Source organism: Lithobates pipiens, unplaced genomic scaffold (assembly GCF_037356315.1).
Source record: "Lithobates pipiens isolate NorthernLeopardFrog02 unplaced genomic scaffold, aLitPip1_a1.2 Scaffold_19, whole genome shotgun sequence".
NCBI lineage: Eukaryota > Metazoa > Chordata > Amphibia > Anura > Ranidae > Lithobates > Lithobates pipiens.
Window position 1 is genome coordinate 34,651,201 of NW_027507764.1, and position 21,169 is coordinate 34,672,369.

Here is a 21,169-nt window from a genome sequence, read left to right on the forward strand (position 1 = left end):
ATAGTCCAAATTCTAACTAAAATGTAATTTGCCATTTTGGAATTATGCTCTGACAAGTAGTGAACTGACCTTTAAGGCTGGGTTCACACCGCTGCGGCTGGGAGACCCGGATGTGATTCGCACCGCACTGCAGTGCAAATCACATCCGATCTCTGTGCGATGTGAGTTCAGTCATACTCGCACAGGACCCTTTTTTTGGTCCGCAGCAGAATCGGATCGCATGGGTGTTTACACCATGCGATCCGATTCCTGCTTGAGTTTGCAGATCGCACTGCGATATGCGAACTGATCTGGGGGTGTCATTAACGTTTCACTGACACTCCCAGCAGTCCGCATAGGGCAGTGTGAACTGCCGACGGGAGCCATGCGATGCGGGAAAACGCTGCAGATTTGCGGCGTTCCCGCATCGCTCCAGTGTGAACCCAGCCTAAAGGCAGAAGTTTTTTTTACTTTAATGTATCCTCTGTAATAAGATTTAAAAAAACCTTCTGTATGCCTCCCCCCCCATGCCCCCCCTTATACTTACCTGAACCCAATCTCGATCCAGCACTGTGCACAAGATCAGACGCTCTCTCCCTCCTCACTGGACAAGGAAGCAACAGTGGGAGCCATTGGTTCCTGTTGCTGTCAATCACAGCCTGTGAGGAGAGAGTAGGTGGCAGGGCCAAGCCATGTTCTGTTTGCCAACGGGATCGAGTCTGCACACGTGCCCCCCACAGCAAGATTGCTATGAAGACACTCGTGGGGGGGAGGGGTCAAGAGCGCCAGCGGGGGTTTCCTTCTTTGTCCTCCCTTCCTGCTTAGTGCTAGTTGGTTTAGTTCTAGGCTTGCTAGACCCTCTCCATGTACCCTCAGTTAAGCCGGCCATAGATGGTTCGAATCTCGGGCCAGTTCAGCAGGAACCGATTTGAACCATAGATGGGCAGGTTGAATGTAAGTTGATCAATCAGAAAGTCATTGTCTTTTTACACTTCAAAAGACTGGAAAAACATCCTCTGTACTGCAATTATCTGACATAAAATTGTGTTAGATTCAACTGCTATGTCTTGTTGAACAGTTAAGCTGCCTGTGGATGGTGCCAAGTCAACAAGTTATCATACTGTCCAGACAGATTGGGATTAAGGAGGTATGTCAATGCATAAAGAGTAGGGTTGAGTGAACCCGAACTGTAAAGTTCGGGTTCGTACCGGACTTTTGGGGTTTTGGGTCCCGGACCCGAACCTGAACCATTTACTGTATGTTCAGGTTCGGTGTTTGGTAATGTAATGGCTCTTTTTTAACAGCTGCAGGGCAGCCAATCAACATTCGTTTAACTCGTGTGCCCTTAGAAGCCATAACAGCCATGCCTACTAATGGCATGGCTGTGATTGGCCAGTGCAGCATGTGACCCAGCCTCTATATAAGTTAGAGGCCCATAGCACAGCACGTCACTCTGCTTTAGGGAAAGGTTGCTGCTGCTGCTTTGAGGGAGAGAATTAGATAGGAGTCCTGATTCAGAAATCGAATTACTCAGCAATCTACCTTGATTTTGTTGTGTGTGTTGCAGTGCACAATCTTTTTACCCTGCCCTGAGCCCAGTGCCAGACAAAATATAACTTTTATCCATCTGTCAGTTAGGTTGGTGTCGGCGGGCATTTTATGCAAGCTCAGTGCACCAGCACTGCATATGTTACTATGAGGTACACCCTTTAGATACTGTTGCTCTATTCTGCTATTCTAAAAACACCCATTTAGGGCCAAAAAAATATTTTACAGTGTTTCCTACATATCTGTACATGTGAGATACACACTTTAGATACTGTTCTTCTATTGTGCTATTCAAAAAAATAATAATTTAGGGCAAAATTATTTTTTGTGGTGCGTTTTCTGCATATCTGTACCTGTGAGATACACTGTTTAGATACTGTTGCTCTATTCTGCTATTCTAAAAACACCCACTTAGGGCCAAAAAAATATATTTTGCAGTGTTTCCTGCATATCTGTACGTGTGAGATACACACTTTAGATACTGTTCTTCTATTGTGCTATTCCAAAAAAATAAAATTTAGGGCAAAATTATTTTTTGTGGTGCGTTTTCTGCATATCTGTAGGTGTGAGATACACCATGTAGATACTGTTGCTCTATTCTGCTACTCTAAAAACACCCATTTAGGGCAAAAACAAATATTTTGCAGTGTTTCCTTTATAGCTGTATGTGTGAGATACACCCTTTAGATACTGTTCTTCTATTCTGCTATTCAAAAAACACCCATTTAGGGCAAGATCCTAAATTTGAGAAATATGAGGAGAACGCCAAATAAGGGACGTGGCCCCGGTTGTGGTGCTGCACTTGCCATGCTCTTAACAACATTGTGCTGCCATTTGCAGCCCCCTAGCCCTTTCCATGACTTTTTAGAGCCATTTTAGTCCTCAAAAGTTCGGGTCCCCATTGACTTCAATGGGGTTTGGGTTCGGGGTCAAGTTTGGGTCCCGAACTCAAACTTTTTTGGGAAGTGCGGCCGAACCCGTAGAACCCGAACATCCAGGTGTCCGCTCAACTCTAATAAAGAGGCATTTAAAACAGAAGGGTATTAGTTTTAGGGCCTGTTGATGGTGTTTGGCCCTATGTCTATGACACCAACATCTATGGCGTTAACAATTTGAGATGCTTGAGATCATTCAGAATTCATTGGCAGGTGCATTTGACCCGCAGATGAGGCTTCTTCTGACCTGCATTTGACCTGCTGCAAGCATGTTTTGCATTCACATTGTATTGGAACGAGAAACCCCTGTTAAAACGAACAAGAGCTTTTTCGAAACAGGCCCTTCGATTTTTTTAAAATGATGTCAAAATGTAATATGCTCTCAAAATTTCACCTTTTAACACCATGATCAAATGTCAAAAAGGAATAAGGATCTGTGCAATCTGTTCTCAGAATCTTGCTAGCCACTTAAGCTGATGCTAGGAAAAAAAATAAAAAATCAGCAACCACCATCACACCACCAACCTTTAACGTTGATCTTGAAGTTGATCTTCTGTCCGGCGGCCTCACAGGTATATTCTCCGGCATCCTTCTTCTCCACCTGTTCCACCACCAGACGGCGGGATTTACCCTCAGACTCTACCTTCACTTTCTTGCTGGAGGTGATCAGTTTTCCGTCCTTGTACCACTTCACCTCCGTCTTCTCCTGGGCCACCTCGCAGCTCACCGTGGTCTTCTCTGACAAGATAGCCTGGACCTCTTTCTGCACCTTGTCCAAGTTGGTGAAGGCCGGCTCTGGTTCTAATAAAGGAAGGAAAATCTCTTACTTTTCTTATTTTGTATCTGTTGTACACGTGGCTCAGTCAATGCATTGTAAAAGCCAAATCCAGAGAATTCCTTATGTGTCAATTATATCTGAAAAACATTGACTGATGAGGCTGATATGTCTTTGGAAATCCAATTGTAGGATTTTAGGCTTTAAAGCAAGCCCTCTCTAAACTCTTTAGCTTTAGGCACTATTGAGCAATTCATCCTCAATGTTCATAACACAAGTACTTTTACTTTAATTTTCAGGAGCTCAGCCCCAGTAGCAACTCAGCTCCCTTTGCTGCCCCTCCCAGTGGGGATTTAGCAACTTAGCTCACCCTACCCCCCCCCCCCACCACCCCAAAGTGACTCAGCAGCTCAGATCCCCCTATTCCCCCCTAAAATTACTCAGTACATGAGCTTCCCCTGCCCCTCCCCTCCCCACAGTAACTTAGCAGCTCCACTCCCCTACTCCCCCTTCCAGCAGTGAAGCATCACCTCAGTGCACCCTGTACAAAACCCCTTCCCCCAACAGTGACTTAGCTCACCCCTTTCCACAGTACTGTAGCAGTTCCACTCCCCATGCTTCTCAGTGCACCATGACCTCCTCCCTCTTTTCCTATAGTGATTTAGCTCAGCTCCTCTCACTAGACATGTGCACTGACAAAAAATTCATTCGTTTTCGTTTTTGTTTCATTCGTTTTTTTCCGAATTCCGAATTTTCGGATTTCCGAATTTTTACATTTTTAAATTTCCAAATTTCGAATTTCTGAATTTTGAATTTCCAAATTACCATGGCTGTGATTGGCCAGTGCAGCATGTGACCGAGCCTCTATATAAGCTAGAGGCCCATAGCACAGCACATCACTCTGCTTTAGATAGTGTAGAGAAAGGTTGCTGCTGCTGCTTTGAGGGAGAGAATTACCGTATATACTCGAGTATAAGCCGAGATTTTCAGCCTCTTTTTTGAGGCTGAAAGTGCCCCCCTCGGCTTATACTCGAGTCATCGCTGTCTGCCTGCTCGATCAGCGTATCGAGCAGACAGACAGCGGCCATTCTAACATTCAAACGCCGCGCCTCCGCCTCCGCCTTCGCCTGTGATAGGCGGAACACTGAATTTCCCAGCAGCCTGTGTTCCGCCTATCACGGACATCGTCTCATCCTCGTACTACGGACGAGGATGAGACGATGTCCGTGATAGGCGGAACACAGGCTGCTGGGAAATTGAGTGTTCCGCCTATCACGGACATCCGATAGGCGGAACACTCAATTTCCCAGCAGTCAGTGGGAAATTGAGTGTTCCGCCTATCACCGACGGAGGCGCGGCTTTTGAATCCTAGAATGGCCGCCGGCGAAGAGCTGAAGGACGGAGGCTCGGCTCGGGACGGGACGGGCCGGGACGGGACGCAGGCTGGACGGGACGCAGGCTGGACGGGACGCAGGCTGGACGGGACGTAGGCTGCACGGACACACACACACACACACACACACACACACACACACGGATGCATGGACACACACACACACACACACTGATGGATGGACACACACACAGGGATGGATGGACCCACAGGGATGGACGGACACACAGGGATGGACAGGCATGTCTCACCCTCGGCTTATACACGAGTCAATAATTTTTTCCAGTTTTTTGGGGGTAAATTGGGGGCCTCGTCTTATATTCGGGTCGGCCTATACTCGAGTATATACGGTAGATAGGAGTCCTGCTTCAGAAATCTAATTACTCAGCGATCTACCTTGATTTTGTTGTGTGGGTACTGTGCACAATCTTTTTACCCTGCCCTGAGCCCAGTGCCAGACAAAATATAACTTTTATCCATCTGTTAGTTAGGTTGGTGTCGGCGGGCATTTTATGCAAGCTCAGTGCACCAGCACTGCATATGTTACTATGAGATATACCCTTTAGATACTGTTGCTCTATTCTGCTATTCTAAAAACACCCATTTAGGGCCAAAAAAATATTTTACAGTGTTTCCTACATATCTGTACATGTGAGATACACACTTTAGATACTGTTCTTCTATTGTGCTATTCAAAAAAATAATAAATTACATTTTTGAATAGCATTTTCTGCATATCTGTACATGTGAGATACACTGTTTAGATACTGTTGCTCTATTCTGCTATTCTAAAAACACCCATTTAGGGCAAAAAATATATATTTTGCAGTGTTTCCTGCATATCTGTATGTGTGAGATACACCCTTTAGATACTGTTCTTCTATTCTGCTATTCAAAAAACACCCATTTAGGGCAAGATCCTAAATTTGAGAAATATGAGGAGAACGCCAAATAAGGGACGTGGCCCCGGTTGTGGTGCTGCACTTGCCATGCTCTTAACAACATTGTGCTGCCATTTGCAGCCCCCTAGCCCTTTCCATGACTTTTTAGAGCCATTTTAGTCCTCAAAAGTTCGGGTCCCCATTGACTTCAATGGGGTTTGGGTTCGGGGTCAAGTTTGGGTCCCGAACTCAAACTTTTTTGCGAAGTTCGGCCGAACCCGTAGAACCCAAACATCCAGGTGTCCGCTCAACTCTAATAAAGAGGCATTTAAAACAGAAGGGTATTAGTTTTAGGGCCTGTTGATGGTGTTTGGCCCTATGTCTATGACACCAACATCTATGGCGTTAACAATTTGAGATGCTTGAGATCATTCAGAATTCATTGGCAGGTGCATTTGACCCGCAGATGAGGCTTCTTCTGACCTGCATTTGACCTGCTGCAAGCATGTTTTGCATTCACATTGTATTGGAATGAGAAACCCCTGTTGAAACGAACAAGAGCTTTTTCGAAACAGGCCCTTCGATTTTTTTAAGATGATGTCAAAATGTAATATGCTCTCAAAATTTCACCTTTTAACACCATGATCAAATGTCAAAAAGGAATAAGGATCTGTGCAATCTGTTCTCAGAATCTTGCTAGCCACTTAAGCTGATGCTAGGAAAAAAAATAAAAAATCAGCAACCACCATCACACCACCAACCTTTAACGTTGATCTTGAAGTTGATCTTCTGTCCAGCGGCCTCACAGGTATATTCTCCGGCATCCTTCTTCTCCACCTGTTCCACCACCAGACGGCGGGATTTACCCTCAGACTCTACCTTCACTTTCTTGCTGGAGGTGATCAGTTTTCCGTCCTTGTACCACTTCACCTCCGTCTTCTCCTGGGCCACCTCGCAGCTCACCGTGGTCTTCTCTGACAAGATAGCCTGGACCTCTTTCTGCACCTTGTCCAAGTTGGTGAAGGCCGGCTCTGGTTCTAATAAAGGAAGGAAAATCTCTTACTTTTCTTATTTTGTATCTGTTGTACACGTGGCTCAGTCAATGCATTGTAAAAGCCAAATACAGAGAATTCCTTACGTGTCAATTATATCTGAAAAACATTGACTGATGAGGCTGATATGTCTTTGGAAATCCAATTGTAGGATTCTAGGCTGTAAAGCAAGCCCTCTCTAAACTCTTTAGCTTTAGGCACTATTGAGCAATTCATCCTCAATGTTCATAACACAAGTACTTTTACTTTCATTTTCAGGAGCTCAGCCCCAGTAGCAACTCAGCTCCCTTTGCTGCCCCTCCCAGTGGGGATTTAGCAACTTAGCTCACCCTACCCCCCCCCCCCCCACCACCCCAAAGTGACTCAGCAGCTCAGATCCCCCTGTTCCTCCCCAAAATCACTCAGTAAATGAGCTTCCCCTGCCCCTCCCCTTCCCACAGTAACTCCCCTGCTCCCCCTTCCAGCAGTAAAGCATCACCTCATTGCACCCTGTTCAAAACCCCTTCCCCCAACAGTAACTCAGACTCAGCAACTCAGCTCACCCCTTTCCACAGTAACGTAGCAGTTCCACTCCCCATGCTTCTCAGTGCACCATTCCCTCCTCCCTCTTTTCCTATAGTGACTCAGCTCAGCTCATCCCACTAGACATGTGCACTGACAAAAAATTCATTTGTTTTCGTTTTTGTTTCATTCGGTTTTTTCCCTTTTTTTTGTAAATTCGGAAATTTGAAAATTCAGAAATTCGAAAATTCGGAAAACCGAAAATTTGGATTTCAAATTTTGTGATTTCTGAATTTCTGATTTTTTCGAATTTCCGTATTTTCGAATTTTCAAATTTCCGAATTTCCGAATTTTCAATTTTGCAAATTCAAACATTTTGAAAATCTGAAAAAAAGAAAGAAAATCATTAAAATTTGAAATGATAGGTATTATGTGTTATTTATTATTATTAGATCATTACGTTCCATTCGTTATTTTAGATAATTCGTAACTTCGGATAAATTCGTACTCGTTACGTTCAGCCAAATTTGAAAGGAAATTCCAATACTTTCTAATACTTTAACTACAATAATTTAATATTTATTATTAGTTAGTTATTATTTCAGATTTTCGGGTTTTCGAGTTTTCAGATTTTCATTCTTTAGAATTTTCAGATTTTCATTCTTTTTGGATTTTCAAATTTCCAAATTTTTGAATTTTTAAATTTATGAAATTTTGAATATTTTTGAATTTCCAAATTTCGAATTCCCGAATTTGCAAAATGTAGCATTTCCGAACTTCTGAACTTCTGAATTTCTCAAATGTTCCAATTTCTGAAATTTCAAATTTCTGAATTTTGAGTTTCCGAAATGCCGAAATTTAGAATTTTTTCTGAAATTCGGAAACTCTAAATTTGGGAAATTCGCAAATTCCTCATTTTGGAAATTTTGAAAATTCGGAAATTCGTAATTTTGGAAGTTCAGAAATTCGTAATTTCTGAAATTCGGAAATTCAAACTTTCAGAAATCCTGAATTTCAAAATTGAAAAATTCTGAATTTCAGAAATTTCGGAATTAACGAATTTGTCAAAATTTATTAAAAAACTATTTCGGAAAAACGAATTGCACATGTCTACATCTCACTCTGCTCCCTCTTCCAGCAGTGAAGCATTACCTCAGTGCACTATGCCCTCCCCCCAGCCACTCCCTTCCCCACAGCGACTCAGCAGGTCAGCTCTCCCTGCTCCCTCTTCCAGCAGTGAAGCATCGCCTCAGTGTACCCTGCCCCCCCCCAGCCCCAACCACCCCCATACCCTCAGAGTGACTCAGAAGCTCAGCTCTCCCTGCTCCCTCTTCCAGCAGTGAAGCATCAACTCAACTCACCTTGCTCCAGCCCTACCCGTGATTCAGAAAACTCAGCTCACTCTGCCCCCCCCCCCGAAGTGACTCTAAAGCTCAGCTTCACCTGCACCCCCTAAAATAACTCCCACGCCCACCCCTTCTTGCAGTTACATAGAAGCTCCACTCCCCTGCTCCCCGTTCCAGTAGTAAAGCATCAGCTCAGTTCATTCTGCTCCTCCTCACCAGTGACTTGATACCTCTGCTCACCCTCCCACTTTGCCCCCCGACAGTGGCTCAGCTCACCCAGCTCATCCTGCCCCCCGCTCCCTCTTCCAGCAGTGAAGTATCACCTCAATGTACCCCATTCCCCCACCCCCATTACCTACAGTGACTCAGCAACCCAGCACACCCTGTACCACCCCCCCCCCCCCCCGAAGTGACTCTGAAGCTCAGCTCCACCTGCTCCCACCTAAAATAACTCTGTATATCAGCTTTCCCTGCCCACCCCTTCCTGCTGTAACTTAGCTGATGCTCCACTCCCCTGCTCCCCCTTCCAGCAGTGAAGCATCAGCTCAGCTCACTCTACCCTCCCCACCCCCCCCCTTCCACCAATGAGTTGATATCTCAGCTCACCCTCCCGCTTCCCCTCCCTGGCAGTGGCTTGGCAGCTTAGCTAGTCCTGATTCCCCGTCCCAGCAATGACTTAGCAGCTCAGCTCAATCGGCTCCCATCTCCCAGCAGTGGCTCAGCAGCTCAGCTCACCCTGTTGTTCTTCCCAGCACTGACTCCAGCTTTCTAATCTCTGATATAAACACAGAGCAGGAGCACAGGAGGAGGGGGAGAGCAGAGTGCTGAGACCTGACTAGAAGGAAGTTACTGCTTCTGTGGTGACTTTTGAGGATAAATTATTCCACATTGCCTGCTGTTGCAGAGGTTAGTGAGGGCTTGCTTTGACGTGGATTTACTGCTAATTAATAATATGTATCTATATTTCCACTGCCTTCCCACTACCTAACAATAGTTTCAAACGCAGATTTTCTGAAAAATGTTTATTCTTTACTGTATATACACTCACCGGCCACTTTATTAGGTACACCTCTTCAATTGCTCGGTAACACAAATTGCTAATCAGCCAATCACATGGCAGGAACTCAATGCATTCAGGCATCTAGACATGATGAAGACAACTTGCTGAAGTTCAAACTGAACATCAGAATGGGGAAGAAAGGGGATTTAGGTGACTTTGAACGTGGCGTGGTTGTTGGTGCCAGACGGGCTGGACTGAGTATTTAAAAAAACTGCTGATCTACTGAGATTTTAACGCACAACCATCTCTCGGGTTTACAGAGAATGGTCCGAAAAAGAGAAAATATCCAGGGAGCGGCAGTTGTGTGGAGGAAAATGCCTTGTTGATATCAGCGGTCAGAGGAGAATGGGCAGACTGGTTCCAGATGATAGAAAGGCAACAGTAACTAAAATAACCATTTGTTACACCCAATGTATGCAGAATACCCTCTCTGAATGCACAACACATCGAACCTTGAGGCAGATGGGCTACAGCAGCAGTAGACCACACTATGCGCCACTCCTGTCAGCTAAGAACAGGGAACTGAGGCTACAATTGGCACACTTTGGACCCCTTAGTACCAATTGAGCATCATACACCACAGCCTACCTGAGTATTGTTGCTGACCATGTCCATCCCTTTATGACTACAGTGTACCCAGGGCTTTTTTGCTCCCCAGCAACAATCGTTTTCCACACAATAGACCCCCCACACAGAAACAATGGACCATCCACAACAAAATACCACCCTCGGCAACAAAAGATCCACCCCAGGACATTGAACCCCGCCCCCCCCCCTCCCCCCAGCAGAATAAACAGATCTCCAAGCGGTCAGCATTAATAGACCCTCCAGCAGCCAGCAACAATAGACCTCTCCCTCAACAGTAGATCCCTACAAGCACCATAAGACACCCCCCCCAGCAACAACAGATCCCCCACAAGCAATAATAGACCCTTACATAAATTTAGATCCCCATTAGTGACCATAAATCCCCCAGCAGACAACATCAATAGACCCTCCAGCACACCCCTTGCTATTACATACTGTACATTTGGTGCTGGAGGTGCTGGAAATGCGTTCCCCCACGTTCCCGCTGAAAAAAAGCCCTGAGTGTCCCCATCTTCCGATGGCTCCTTCCAGCAGGATAATGCACCATGTCACAAAGCTCCAATCGTCTCACCACCGGACAATGAGGTCCCTGTCCTCCAATGGCCTCCACACTCACCACATCTCATCCAATAGAGCACCTCTGGGATGTGGTGGAAGATTGGTATCATGGTATCCCCATCTTCCGATGGCTCCTTCCAGCAGGATAATGCTCCATGTCACAAAGCTTGTATCATCTCACCACTGGACAGTGAGGTCACTGTACTCCAATGGCCTCCACACTCACCAGATCTCATCCAATAGAGCGCCTCTGGGATGTGTTGGAAGATTGGTATCATGGTTTCCCCATCTTCCGATGGCTCCTTTCAGCAGGATAATGCTCCCTGTCACAAAGCTCGTATCATCTCACCACTGGACAGTGAGGTCACTGTACCCCAATGGTCTCCACACTCACCAGATCTCATCCAATAGAGCGCCTCTGGGATGTGGTGGAAGATTGGTATTATGGTTTCCCCATCTTCTGATGGTTCCTTCCAGCAGGATAATGCTCCATGTCACAAAGCTCCAATCATCTCACCACCGGACAATGAGGTCCCTGTACCCCAATGGCCTCCACACTCACCAGATCACATCTGCGTGATGTTCTCATGTCACTATGGAGCAAAATCTCTGAGGAACGTTTCCAACACCTTGTTGTATCTATACCACCAAGAATGAAGGCAAAAAGGGGGTCCAACCCCGGTACTAGCAAGGGGGACCTAATAAAGTGTCTGGCGAGTGTAGTATCCACTGGCATAGCGTGGGACACCATCATTTGGCATGCAACCTAAAAAACAATTGAAATAAAGCTTTTGGGCGTCCAATTTAAAAAAAATATTTTCCATAATTTTACTCCTTGCAGAGAAAATCGCTGACATTGGGAGCTGTACCCGGGTAAACGGACGCCGTGACGCCCCGCTGTCTATGAAGACGTAAACTAGTAATTGGAGTGTCAAATGAAAGTGGCTGCTAATCCTGGCTGACTTTTACGGACGGCTCACATTACAGGTGGATTACTAATAAGGAATGCCCCTACCACTGCGGATGTGTGACACAGAATACTGCTGATCCAGAGACAGCCATTAACAGTACAGCTAGAAAGGTGACTTATAATTTAAAAAAAAAGTAATGCCCGTGTCCTTAAAGTGAATCTGTCACAACCAAAAGTGAGAATACGATGATGAAAGTCCGAAATCACCTTCAGTGAGAACCTCATTTGGGAATAAGTTTCTGCAAAAGCCAAGGTTCCACCCCCAAACCTCTTAAACGTACTGATTTGCACATAAGCACTAAAGTATAATGCATTATAACAATCATGTTACAATGTAATAATGAATAAAGCTTGCAACCAGTTTGCCTGCTTCGTTCATACAAGAACTGCTTAATCAGCTTGCTGACTGCCCCAGGTATATGTATTGTGAGGGGGGCGTCTCCTACAGGCAGAATCACATACAGGTACGTGATTCTGCACCACCGGCGCCCAGCTCCCGCTGTGATTGGACACAAGTCGAGAGCCAATCAGCGCGGGTCCCGCCGATTGTTCCCGACAGAGGCAGAACTGCGGTCTGTGACAAGGGAATGTGGAGATCCTGTATTTCTGCTAAGCAGGAACACGGATCACTATCTTCCTATAGTACAAGCACCTCCCACACAGTTAGAAATCACTCTCTAGGAACGCATTTAACCCTTTGATCGCCCCTGATGTTACCCCTTTCCCTGATAGTGTCATTAGTACAGTGACAGGGTATTTTTTTTTTTTTTTTTAGCACTGATCACTGTATTAGTGTCACTGGTCTCCAAAAAAGTGTCAGTTAAGTGTCCGATGCGTCCGCCGCAATGTTGCAGTCCCGCTAAAAACCGCTGATCGCCGCCATTACTAGTAAAAAATAAATACAAATTTCATAAAAATATCCCCTAGTTTGTAGATACTAACTTTTGCGCCAACCAATCAATATACACTTATTGGGATTTTTTTTGTACCAAAAATATGTAGCAGAATACATATTGGCCTAAACCGATAAAGAAATTAGATTTTTTTTTTTTTTTATTTCTGGTGTGTTTTGTAACAGAAAGTAAAAATATTGTTTTTTGTTTTTTTTTTTACATATTTTTGTTTATAGTTTATATAATAAAAAACCCAGAGGTGATCAAATACCACCAAAAGAAAGCTCTATTTGTGGGAAAAAAAGGACATCAACTTTATTTGGGTACAAGGTCAGTCGACCGCGCAATTGTCAGTTAAATTATCCCAGTTCTGCAACGCAAAAAAATGGCCTGGTCTCGAAGGGGGTAAACCTCCTGAGCTGAAGTGGTTAAAATAAATGAGCTAAAAAAAAAATTTGAGAAGCAGGTTCTGCAGAGGAGGGGTTTATACTCTTCTGTTCCACACCACCTATTTCTTAAATCTTTACTCATTCAAGAGCTACAGCTGAAGTCAACGATAAGCCCCGCCTCTTTAAATTCTTTGTTTTGCACATAAGCACTAATGTGAATAACATTACAACAATATTGTTACATTTTATTTATGAATAAAGCTTGCAACCAGAGTTTGCATACTTCATTCATACAGGAGCCCAAACGGGGGAAGCTCTGCTTCTCTGCCTCCGCTGTCACATTTGCCACTTTTTGGGGAGGGGGAGCGGGTCCCTAGTTTTGACAGGTACTCACTTCCACTTTCGTCTCAGTTAGCCGTGGCAACCCCTACCCCCCCCCCCCTCCTTCCCTACGCAGCCGATCTATTCACAAAGTACAGTGTGATTTGGGCATGTGCAGTAGGAAACCGGCTGTGAAGCCCCAAGGCTTCACTGCTGGTTTCCCATAGCCAAGATGGCGGCCCCAGCACCCGTGAGCAAATTCAAAAATCGCCTCGGGTGAGGACACCGCTGGATGCCTGGACAGGTAAGTGCCCTAATAGCAAAAGTCAGCAGCTACAGTATTTACCTAATTTTGACTTATTTTTTTTTTTGGTGGAGGGGCCGGAACTCCTTTTTAAAGTTGCTGAGTTTAAAAAGTCAAAAAGCAGGGTCTGCAGGGGAGAGGGCTGATATCCACTTGCCTCACTGTTCATTACTTCCATTTTTACTCGTTCAAGAGCTACAGATGCCTGAAGAATCTTTATATTTAACAATTTAACATATCAAGGAATCTCAGGTCCCTAGAGCCCATTCCCATTCAGTAGGGTCCCCAAAGTTAGAAGGGAAGAGCAGGGTGGGATAAGGAAAGTGGAGGGGTCTAAGAGACTAGTTGGGGTAGTGGAAGGGGAGGAGGAAGCATTGTGAAGACCCCAGCTTACATCAGGATACGTTCCTTCTCATTGCACTGCAGTAGTCGGCTACAGGACAGGTGAAAACTGTACGGTTGGGCAATGGGACCAGATAGGTTTGGAGGAGGAACTTCCTCCTCCTCCTCTTCTGAATGCCAAGGCCTAGGGGAGGGGCAAGCACTTCATTGGTTGCTAGGACATGGGCAGTCCCAGGAACCAAAGCCTAGGGTTGAGAACAGAGGGCGGCAGTGGATGCTGTCACCCACTGTGCATTCAGAGACTGTTCAGACTGCTACACAGCCGGTGCTGTCGCTGTGTGGCACGGCTGTGGTAGTAGGGAAGCTGACTGGGTATTAGCGCAGGACGCTCTGGGGGGAGGTGTGGACCCAGCTACAACTGGCTGTGGCTCCAACCTAGGTGGCAGTGTGCCCTAGGTGGCTGCTTAGTTCGCCTAGTGGTAGCATCGTCCCTGGAAGTCATATGGAAAATCTGATGCATTTGTCCAGTGACAACTAGTTTTATCCACCTTCTTGCAACTTCCTTTAAAAACAGGAGAAAAAAAATCTCATTATTCTCACCTTTGACGTTAAGCTTGAAGTTGATCTTCTGCCCGGCGGCCTCACAGGTATATTCTCCGGCATCTTTCTTTTCCACCTGTTCCACCACCAGATTCCGAGATTTACCCTCAGACTCCACCTTCAGTTTCTTGCTGGAGGTGATCAATTTCCCGTCCTTGTACCACTTCACCTCCGTCTTCTCCTGGGAGACCTCACAGCTCAGGGTGGCCTTCTCTGACAGTTTGACGTGGACTTCCTTCTGCACCTTGTCCAGATTTGTGAAGGCTGGTTCTGGTTCTAGAAAACGGTATTCATATTTTGTACATTTGGATTTTTAACATCCCATTCCATGCAGAGAAACCTGATACATAGGACCCTTAATTTTAGTCTTGCTCTTGCATTTTTTTAAGAGTAAGGAAAAAGAAAGAAAAAGTTGAAGGCTTCTTCTATTTTAGGTAAAGGTTTCTGGGCTGTAACTTTAATTTTTAACTTTTTAAAAAAAGTTGTCTACTTGCATGGTCCTGCTTGACCCTTATTACCAGTCTATTGGGCTTTTGTAGCTTGTTTGATTCTGTCTTTATTTCTTTTATTTTTTTTGTTTTTCTGTTACTGTGATGTATTTTATTACACTTTTCTAAAACCCATAAAAAAAAGTTTTTTTAAAAAATTGTCTACATACTTCATTAGTTCATGTTTCTCCATTTAAAAGCAGAATTCTAGCTGAAATTTCTTTAGTTTTTGATTGAGTAAGGAAGTATTAGAACTTCTTTTGCTCCAGATTTGCACTCTCAATCAACCCCAATGTGCTGGGGGTCTGAACCTGAGACCCCTGCTGTATCTGGCGATGTCTTTCCCTGCTGAGCCACCTTAGATGCTTGACAGCTACCTGGACAATCCCTTGGATAATCTTGCCTTGCCTTGAACCTTGTTACTCATTAACCTTGAACTCTTTGATCCTCCCATGAACTGTCTTCCTGCATTGCCTGTTTGCCACATTATTGTGCTCTCTCCAGCAGATATCTCACTCTTGTCACTCCTGCTGTCACAAGCTTTGGCTTGTTCCTCGACTACGCTTCTGCTTGAGCCCAACCTGGAACCACTTATTACCGACCTTTGGCTTGGTCCTCGACTAGGCTTCTGCTTGATCCCTACCTTCTGCTACTGGGCCCTGCTTTGCTCACCTCCTGGTGGGGTGATCCTGAGGAACGCAAGTTGGTACTAGCATGCAGCAAAACACATCTCCACCATCAGGTGATCTGTGGAATACCAGTTAGTACTTAGACCCTGCACATCTGATGAGCCCACATCATTCGCCAGAGTGACCTGCTTAAATACCTATCCTGCTGGTCGGTGGCCACCTCTATACTGATATAGCTACTGGTCTCCGAGCCTGACCCCTGACCATGATGACACAATGTTTTTATTGCTATCTGGGTTGGAGATATTTCTCCTCACTTCATTTCCTGGTAGCAGGTGTAAGACAGAGCAGAAAGTGAGTATAAATCTCCCCAGAATACAAATATAAATTTTAACATTCAACTGAAAAGATATGCAAAGTCTTATGCCGCGTACACACGATCAGAAATTTGGCTAGCAAAAGACCGATGAGAGCCTTTGGTCAGAAAATGCGACCGTGTGTACGCTCCATCAGACTTTTGCTGGCCGAATTCCCGCCAGCAAAAGATTGAGAGCAGGTTCTCAATTTTTCAATCGGAAAAAGTTTTGATCGGAAATTCCGATCGTCTGTAGCAATTCCGACATGTAAAATTCCTACGCATGCTCGGAAACAATTTGACGCATGCTCGGAAGCATTGAACCTAATTTTCTTGGCTCATTGTAGTGTTGTACATCACCCCGTTCTTGACGGTCGAAAGTTCAGCAAACTTTTGTGTGACTGTGTGTATGCAAGCCAAGCTTGAGCAGAATTCCAAGGTTTTTCCAGCTGAAAAACTTCTTGTGTGTACGCAGCATTACAGTTTGTTTTCTTTAGAAAGCAGTCACAGCCTGAATAGAAAAGCCTGTCCCCTGCCAGTATGTTGCCGAGAAGGACCTATGCTCTTGGTGTGGTTTGTGTGGATGGAGCAGGTACTCTTCAGAGGTCTATCAATCCTCCCGCTGAGTCAGAGCTAGAGCTCTGAAATCAGAAAAACTCATACTTCCAACTGCAGAGCGCTAGCTCTAACTCAGTAAGGGGTGACCTTTTCAGATAGACCACCGCTTCCACAGAGAGGGCAAAAGTGCTTCTCTACAGATATCTCACAATGAATAGGCTAATCTACAGGCTGTGGCTGTTTTCTGAAGAAAACTAACTGAAAGACTTTGATACATTTGGTTTTGATGCACTTGGATTCGGTTTAGCTCATTTAAACAAAAGGCTTGGTTGAGATTTTTCTCTAATTTGCAACTCAACATCCTTTCAAGCAAAAATTAAATTTAATCTCACCTTTGATGGTGATCTTAAAGTTTATCTTCTGTCCGGCAGCCTCACAGGTATATTCTCCAGCATCCTTCTTCTCCACCTGTTCCACCACCAGACGGCGAGTTTTACCTTCAGTCTCTATCTTCAGTTTCTTACTGGAGGTGATCAGTTTCCCTTCCTTGTACCACTTCACCTCCGTCTTCTCCTGGGACACCTCACAGCTCACCGTGGTCTTCTCTGACAACACAGCCTGTACCACTTTTTGCACTTTGTCCAGATTGGAGAATGCTGCCTCCGGTTCTGGGAAAAAAATTATATTCATTTTTTCTAAACATTGCTTTTGGTTTCTAAACACATCCATAACAGTTACATAGTTGCATAGTAGGTGAGGTCGAAAAAAGACACAAGTCCATCAAGTCCAACCTATGATTGGAGTTGTATCGCCTTCTATTATTCTTCCTGATTTCGTGAAAACCCTTTTTAGCCTATACTCAGGGGTCAAGTCATGGGGAAAAAAGTGTGGGAGCTCTCACCCAAGATCCACTCCCCCACCAAAAAAAATAAAAAATTATACTCTCATATGCACGAAAGCTTCAAAAGTGGTATTTTTCATCCATTTTTCGTATTGTGTGTATGAAGCTTAACTGTTAGTATATTTAAAAAAAACAATCCTCAATAAACATAAATACGGTAATTCTCTGAATGATCAGCATTCATTCAATTGTGCTGCCATGCAAATGTGAACATCATGTTCTGATCTTTATTTGGGAATTTTATTTTGTATATAGAGTGTTTATGTGGTGAGTTTACACTTTTTACACTTTTTTCACGTTTACACTTTTCATTGAACAGAGTTTGGATAGCACAGGGTTAAACGGAAAGGTCATAAATGAACTGCACATTATGTGGACAGAATGCTTGGGGAGATAGTGATGTGTTCCTGCTTAGGAGATGTATGTTAGCTTGGAGGGCTGCAAACTCTGCAGGGGCTCCAACACACACTCGCTGTTATTCCAACCCTTCATATATTTCCACATAAACTTCCCTCCTGGCATTAAACTTTGCCAGGTATTGTTCTCAGCTTACCACCCCAAACTGATGTTCCTCCCTCAACTAACCTCTCTCCCTGCATGTCCTGTGAGCAGAATAGCTGTGCTCCTCCTCTGGGGTCTCTCATCATATGGCACTGAAGATAGAGGAGGGGGGGATTCAGCAGGACACACAGAGCAAGTATGCAGGAGACTGGCGGAGGGGGGGGGGAGATGAGGAGACAGAAAATCAGGAGGGGCCGGCGGGGAGGAGCACATCACGAGAAGTCTTACTAAATACAATCTCTTAGCAGCAGGGACCTGATCTACCCATCAGCTAGCTGTGATTGACAGGTAGATCGAAGCGGAAGCTGTCATGGGGCCCCCTACTGGCAATGCCTGAATGGTCAGGTGTGCGGCACTTACTATTGCGAGCTGTGTTGGCGGCTGCTGGTGTAGCACCTGCCACACAGCTCACATACTTCAAAGTCTTGCAGGACACGGCTGCTAATGGGAACTGAGTTCCTGTTGTCGAAAAAGTACAGGAACTCCGTTCCCATGCGTTCCCGCAGGACTTGAGCCCTGCCTATACTATACTACTATACTACTATACTACAGAATCTTCCTCATTTGAAATTGTAAACAACAATTCATGGCATTTGAATTAAATCAAACTTTAGGTCACTAATATGTTCCTTCAAATATCAATAAAATATTTTCTAATTTGTCCACAATTATACCTTAAACCCATTGCTACTGCTCTCAGCTGAGGGTGAAAATCAGGCTGCAGTCAGACTAGATGCTCTGCATGCCGACGGATGGGAGGAGGGGGTACTTATAGAAGGTAATCTTATAGGAGGGAGCTAGGTCAAGGTGGACATCGAAATACGTCACCTCCTATACCAGCCCTTGATTATTTGTATTGTCAAATGTTTTTATACCTAAATAAATTTATATAATATTTTTTTATATGTCTGTTTTTCTCACTGTTTCTATACCCTGTGAAGTGCACAGCAATAGTCCCCCTTCTCTTTTTTCTTTGTTGACATTTCTGGTTGGGGACTTTTCAAAAATGTATTTCATATTAATTTGGGATGAAGGTACATGATGTAATGTTTCATTTGTAATTCAAACATATTATGTTGTGAGGCCACCCATAATCTTTATAACATTGTGAACAAACAGCAAACCAGATACAAAACATAGGTCTGGAGTATGTCAATGTCAGAGCTGGGCTCAGCCCTTCCTTCTCTGAGCTGACCTCTCAGCTGTCGGCTAATTGCCAGCTCCTATCTCTCCACAGTTACTCAGCTGCTGATGATTTCCTGCTCGTCAGTCCTGCCTACTTAAGCTCTCCAGCCCAAAAGATCTCTGCCTTCACCTTAGTCAACATCACAGAGACGCTCTCTTGCATTCCTGTTAAAAGACTTGCTTGGCTGTCATCCCTTCTGGCTCCAGAACCTGCTTGCTGTTTTACTATGCTCATCTCCGGTTCCCTGACGTTTGGCTTGTCTGACTATACGTTCCGGTTCCTGAACCCTGGCTATGTTTTGACTACATTTGTTCTATTTACTTTTATTATTAAGCAAGTGTGATTTAACTGTACTTCTATCTCGGTCTGATTTAATGGTTTCTGACAGTCAAGCACTCCTATCCAATATCCCCCAGACACTTTTCCTGTGAATCTCCAGGCCAAATCCCCCTTGATTTGGCTCCACCTGCTCTCAGAAAATAGGTCCCACTGCTTCCACTGAGCTGAGACCTTGGTAATTCCAGACAATAGGCTCTCACTGAGTTGGAACCTTAATGAACTCCTGACAGTAGGCCCCCCGGCTCTGACTGAGCTGGGACCTTGAAGAACTCAGCTATTCTGCCTGGAAAGGCAGCAGCCCTTCAGGCGTTCAACTTCTACTCCTGGACAATAACCCTGCTTCTCCAGGTCTTAAACTATTTATGCTCTTCTCAGCCACCTACTGGCCACGGCCCCTCAGGGATTGGCTGAGGCCGCATTAATATTCAGGCTAAGGGTTTGCCTCTTCCAGACTACTACATTCTAGAAGACAGGGAGAAATAGTTGAGCATGCAGCCAGTGAAACCCAGAGCAACCAATGATAATCACACACAGCTCCAATGTTTACAGAGGAGCTATAAAAAAAGACTACATTTACCTGAGCCTCTGTAGTAACCTATTCTAGGAGGGTGCTATATAAATCTCTCAAATTATTTCTTAGTTGGATAGAGTAGAAAACAATTAGAACAGCCTGTTTTTTTTATTTGTTTTTTTTTGTTTTTTGCTCTCTTGGGAAGACTTTTCTCATTTCCTATTCTGGAGACTCTTTCCAAAGTAGGGGAAATCCATTTTTGTACAGCTGTTACGAGAACACAAGTCCTTGCTGTAAGCCTGCCAATCCTGTTCTCTAGACAACTATAAAATTTGGACTTTCAGTCACTTTTATTTCATATCTCCCCAACAAGAACACAAACAGCAATAAAAACCTAGTGTGATAGGTCAAAGAGTGCACCAAATTGAAAAGCCCCTTGGAGTCCAATGTGACGTCATTTCCAGTTCAACTGGTTGCAACAAGCAGGGCAAAGGAGAACCAATGCGTTTTATGCAACGCACATTCTCCCTGGGTGGAATGTTAAATAGACAAACAAGTATTTCAGCAAATCAGCAAACTGATCTGCAGGCAGAGGATGTTATAGTCAACAGCAGCAGTCCTGGTGTTCACAGTAGAAATAGCAAGGCCCCGTTGTAAACTAAATAACCAATAAATGACTATATAGGAACAACACTGCACTGATTTATTCCTACAAACCACTCAAATCATGAAATTAAGGATTTATTCACCTTTGACATTGATCTTGAAGTTGATCTTCTGTCCGTTAGCCTCGCAGGTATATTCTCCAGCATCTTTCTTCTCCACTTGTTCCACCACCAAACGCCGAGATTTACCTTCAGACTCCACCTTCACTGTCTTACTGGAGGTGACCAATTTCCCTTCCTTGTACCACTTCACCTCTGTCTTCGCCTGGGCCACCTCGCAGCTCAGAGTGGCCTTCTCTGACAGCACAGCCTGGACCTCTTTTTGGACCTTGTCCAGGTTATAAAATGGTGGTTCTGGCTCTTAAAAGGCAATTTAAGCAACATATTAAATATAAATATATAAATATATATATATATATATATATATATATATATATATATACACTTTCTACTTCAGTTGCAAACAATCTAGAGGAAATATTGAGGCTTTTATCTTCCGATGAAGCTCCAAACTGTTATGTGCCATAAACAGCCCAACATG

The 21,169-nt window shown here is 44.4% G+C and overlaps 1 protein-coding gene across 20 annotated transcripts in view; it reads right to left on the bottom strand.

Moving 5' to 3' along the window:
• Window positions 1-21,169, bottom strand: part of OBSCN (obscurin, cytoskeletal calmodulin and titin-interacting RhoGEF) — a 705,115-nt gene that overhangs the window by 582,035 nt on the left and 101,911 nt on the right. For all 20 annotated transcript variants that reach the window (XM_077490633.1, XM_077490622.1, XM_077490628.1 and 17 more), the window contains exons 10-14: window positions 20,713-20,988; window positions 16,858-17,133; window positions 14,436-14,711; window positions 6,273-6,548; window positions 2,988-3,263 (exon numbers count right to left, since the gene is read on the bottom strand). In XM_077490633.1, coding sequence (XP_077346759.1) covers window positions 2,988-3,263; window positions 6,273-6,548; window positions 14,436-14,711; window positions 16,858-17,133; window positions 20,713-20,988 — 1,380 coding nt within the window. The remainder of the gene's footprint in view (window positions 1-2,987; window positions 3,264-6,272; window positions 6,549-14,435; window positions 14,712-16,857; window positions 17,134-20,712; window positions 20,989-21,169) is intronic.